This window comes from Merops nubicus, unplaced genomic scaffold, assembly GCF_000691845.1.
Source record: "Merops nubicus isolate BGI_N331 unplaced genomic scaffold, ASM69184v1 scaffold52208, whole genome shotgun sequence".
Taxonomy (NCBI): Eukaryota; Metazoa; Chordata; class Aves; order Coraciiformes; family Meropidae; genus Merops; species Merops nubicus.
In genome coordinates, this window is record NW_008626010.1 from 2,603 (window position 1) to 7,356 (window position 4,754).

The window sequence follows — 4,754 nt, forward strand, 5'->3', positions numbered from 1 at the left end:
GGCCCATTCTCCCCTACCTGAAGGCAGCGTGCCTGCCTCTGCCGGGTGCCTGCTGACCGCGGTGAGGCTTTCGAAGTCGGTGTCCTGCAGCAGGCCCGTGACAGGCAGGGAGGAAGGTGTCTTCAGAGGGTCGGGCCTCTCCCCATGGGGCAGCGAGGCGGGGCTGCCGTGCTCATCCACAAAGGTCAGCGCAATGCACGCAATGCCTGCGGGGCAGAGCCCGGGACAGCCTCTGTCAGCCCAGCACGGGCACACCCCTACCAGCCCTGCCTGCAGCCTGCCGCCCCGCTCCTGGGACCGGCGTGTCACCACTTGGGTTGCACAGTGCCACGTGTCAGGCAGGGTCGGCAGCAGGGTATGCAGCCAGGGGAGCAGAGAGTAGCTGTGCCTGTGGGGAGCCAGGGTAAGCAGCATGGTGCTTGGCACAGGGCGTCCCCATCGTGCCGAGAATCTCCCTGCTGTGGAGTCACAGCAGCCTTCACCTTGCCCTGCCTGAGCTTCCTGGGTTGTGCGGCCCCATATGAAAGAGGAAAGTATGTCCCTTTGCCCCAGGAGGGCCTCTATGCAGAGAGGTCCAGGATGGGGCTCACCATCTCCATCCTCTTAAGGGACAGAGCACAAAGCCCAGATACTCTCCAGCAGCTCTCTCCAGTCCATGAAGGAGCTCGAGCCCCTGCAGAGAAAGACTGCACACATGACACCTTGTTGCACTCACAGCCCTCTCCTCACTGTGCAGGTATCATCCCCATGCACTCCAACCAGTAGGACTGGGGACAAAACAGGGTGACACCTAGTATTAGCCTGGAGTTGCTGCAGAGTAAAATTCAGACCCAGCCTGCAGTCTCTCTGTGCTGAGCCCTGTGCACACACGAGACAGTTCAGAGATGCAGAGCAGCAGTGTGGGGCTTGCTTCTAGCCCACATGCTGTGTGCCCAGGGCCATGGAGGAGAAGCCCTGCTACAGCCCAGAGCAGACACAAGAGCTCAATCCCTATGGCCCAGATTAATAGCCAGGGCGCTGGGGAAGCCGCAGCACAGATACAGCGTGGGGTTTGGATCTCACAGCTGCAACCATACATGCTCCCACTCCCTTTCAAAGCCCCTTGACTAAGCCAGCATTCAAGCGACTGGATGGCAAAGCTGCCCCAATGCTGCCGAAGTCTGATGTGCCCAGGTGCAAAGAACCTCAGCCCCACAGCATTGCTGAACCCATACTCTGTCCCTCTCCATAGCCAGGAGGATGGGAGACACCAGACCCCACTGCCACAGTACAATCAAACCGCATCTCACTGGATCCCCAGCACTGCGTGGAGGATGGATGCCCTCCCTGTGCTGAGACAAGTCCAGCCCCAGCAGGCTGTGTCCAGGTCTCATCAGCAGCACAACCACCTAGTCTCCATCATTCCTAATGAAGCCTAAGTTCTGCAGCAACCTTTCCTCCAAGACATGCCAGATACAACGGGGGAGGGCACTGGGATGGAGAGAGTTGCTCCCAAAGGAGAGAGGTGGCCATTCAAGTCAGAGGGGAGCTCACTTGCACTCACACTGAGGAAAGGAAACGCTACCCTTATGAGCACCACTCCACTTGCAGAAAAGTGCCTTGTCTCAGAGGTGCTCTGCAACAGCCTCCAACATGTCTCTCCCCCAGAAACACACAGGAACAACCCTTTATCCAGCGAACAATGGAGAAGTTCATAATTTCCTAAATACGAAAGGCAGAGGACATCAGGACTCTACCCAGCCTCATCCCCTGTCAGAGCAGGGCAGGAAGCCTCACACAGGGGCTCTCCCACCCACAGCCTCTTGCTGCAACTCTCTGGCATGTGGGTGTCAATACAGAGGTATTGAGAGCAGCCAATCTCCCCCTCATGACAGCAAATACAACCTCTACCAATCAGACTTTTCTTGCTTTAAACAGTAAAGGGCACAAACTCTTTATTTGTCTAGCTTGACAGTCAGCCCCAGGCCCACCAAAATGACAGTTGATGCTCCTGCTGTAATTGTAGACCAAGATGTAGCCACCCCCTTCTTCTCCTCCTGGATAAGTTACCACACCAAGTCAGCCTCCCTGCTCTCTGGCACGTTCCTCTATCCCTTTTGTTCCTGTAGCTCTTCTCTGCTTCAGTATGAGGTGAGGACATGAGAACAACCAAGCACAATGTCCCACATCCTCCTCATGCCAGGACACGCTCATAAAAGGGAGCACACACAGCAGTGCTTCCCAGCAGGCCAGGTCAGCAGCCACAGGAGCAGACTCCTCATTTGCAGGTGCTCCCCAAGACACAGCCGCTTTGCCAAGCAAGTGCTGAGCACTTGGCACCCTGCAGGCAGCTTGATCGCGCGGGGTGGACATGATGGCTGCCCCCGGCCCCCCAGCAGAAGGGGGGGCTTGCCTCCCTGCTGTAGGGCACAGGGCTCCCTGTCCTGTTACAGGAGCACAGAGAAGCTGAAAGGCAACCACTAAATCACAGGTAAGAAATTCAAGACTGAGCTGTGGAAAGAGGTAAGTTAGCAAGAGGTACCAGAGGATCTTGCTGCCTGGTGCCCTAGAGCTAGGCTACACAGATGTCCACCACGCTGCACGGACAGGAAGGGTGCTAGGGAGCTGTCACCTCCCACTTGAGAGGGAGTCTGAGACCCCTGACTCAGGCTCACTGACATATGAAGCACTCATCTAGCGGAGCCTGGCCACTCCAGCTCCCTGGCATGCAGAGGAACCCCCCATCCCAGGACACAGCCACTGGGACAGCGACGCTGCTGCACCCTGGAGCGTGAAGAATCCTCAGCCAAAACATCAAGAGTCCTGTCTTCCTCAGGGAGGAGATGCCTGTTTGGACCGGTGGGGAAAAGGGTGCAGGATTTTGGAATTCACTGCTCGCAAGCTAACAGGGCAGCACACGGACCCTCAGCAGCCTGGGACTGCAGAGCTGCCATCTCAGGGCAGCAGGTTCTGTTTGCTCATTCATCCAGCCAGCGAGAAGGAGGGGGCTCAGCTAAACGGACACACACCCACAAACACACAGAGGAGTCAGCACTGAAGCCACAACACAAGGAAAACAAGAACAGCAGGGACCACCATGGCCAGGGAGCTGCATGGGAAAGGGAACTGGAGTAACAGTTGGAGCATCAGGTGCTACCTTGGAAGTGGGAGAGTGGAAAGAGGTGCTGCACAAGGTCCAACATGGTACCTACATAACAGAAGAACATTCAGACAGGGCACCAGACACATGATGGCTTGGTGACAGGCCACATGGCCCAGGCAAAACATGACATGACAGCCTGTTGCAGGATGGGCCCTACCCAATCCCTCCTCCAGCAGTCCAGAGAGAAGAGAAGGATATTGGCTCCACAGGCCATGCTTAGTTGTACACAGCATCCAGCTACCCCTCTGCAACAACCAACCGTTACTGCTCCCACCCCTCCAGCCCCGCGGAGCCTCTGGGCCCCACGCTTACAGAGGTCTTCCTATGTCTTGCCTCACAGCTCCTGCAACCTAGAGCTGCTTCCTACAGCAACAGGCCAAGCTCAGCAACAAGCAAGCTAAGCAAAAAGGCCTTAGCTTGCTCCACCACAAGTGCAAGGGTGTGCAGTGCCCGATGCACACACCCTGCCCACCTCCCAGCCATCGGAAGAACACACTAGCCCAGCACTGGCCCTCCTCAGTCACTCAGAGCTCTCCAATATGGGAAACAGCTCCTCAGCAGACAGCTCCATGCTATTTCAGAAAAGAGTTGAGCACAATACCTTTTCCACCAGTGCCTTGGCCGCCTGGCTTGTTGTACAGATAAAGATCCTGGTCAGGGACGCTCCCGCTGTGGTTGAAGTAGTGCTAAGGAGAGCAAGGAAGAACAGAGACAGAGATTAGAGAATTTGCCTTAAGTGGAAACAGAGGCCCATGTGTGTGCAGAGCTCATCCCCAGACCTGTGGCAGGCAATACAGACTTATTTGAAACATGTGCCAGCACAGCTTTCACCACTGTTGGGCTGAAGGAACTCCCTACAGCTCTATACAGAATTACATAGCACTACACATCTGGTCTCACCCTCCATCCTTGCTCTGGCCATGCCGAGGGGGTGGGTAGCTGCTCTCAAACTTTAATGAATCCTGATGTTTCAGTCCTTAGATCTGAGGGAGCTGTGCAACAAGCCAAGCTCAGCTTTCCAAGGGGATCTTCTCCCCTGCTGCTGGGCATGAACTTTGTGGTTGCTGGTTTTTGCATAGCAAGTGACTGCTTGTGCAAAAGCAAGGCCTGCCCAGGCCAAACAGGAACCGCTCACAGTCCTCTGAGACTCCTCCAGGCTCCAATCTTCAGTGTCAGCTCCTCGCTAATGCTACATGGCAGAGCTGGGAACACGGTGGTCGAGCTGTGCCAACAAATGCCCCCAGCAGCAGGTAGAAGCTGGGCAGACTGCCATCCAGCTCACCTTGAAGTGGTGCTCCACGTTGCTGTCGGTGTACTTTGGGGTGTGCAGGAAGATGAGCAGGTTCTGGCGCAGGTAGTAGGCCACCGCATGTAGCCAAGGCAGGGCAGAGGGTGGCAGCACGAACTGCAGGACCTCGGTGGGTGGTGTTCCAGGGGGCTGGATAAACTGCAGAGAGAAGGCCTTCAAACTCAGCTGACACGAGCAGGATGCCCTGGGCTTCTGATACTGGTCCAAATTATGCCAGCTGGCCGTGTGAAGGGAGAGCGTGGTGGGCAGAACCCAGGGCCATAGACAGCACCATGAGACATATCACAGAATCACAGAATGTTA

General features: G+C 56.1%; 1 protein-coding gene across 1 annotated transcript in view; it reads right to left on the reverse strand.

The window, feature by feature from the left end:
• LOC103778262 (protein SZT2-like) overlaps positions 1-4,589 on the reverse strand; it is a gene marked incomplete at both ends in the record, with an annotated part of 7,126 nt that extends 2,537 nt beyond the window's left edge. The window contains 3 exons of the mRNA XM_008945840.1: positions 18-206; positions 3,744-3,828; positions 4,425-4,589. Of these exons, the coding sequence (XP_008944088.1) occupies positions 18-206; positions 3,744-3,828; positions 4,425-4,589 (439 nt within the window). The remainder of the gene's footprint in view (positions 1-17; positions 207-3,743; positions 3,829-4,424) is intronic.
• Positions 4,590-4,754: the final 165 nt, after the last annotated feature.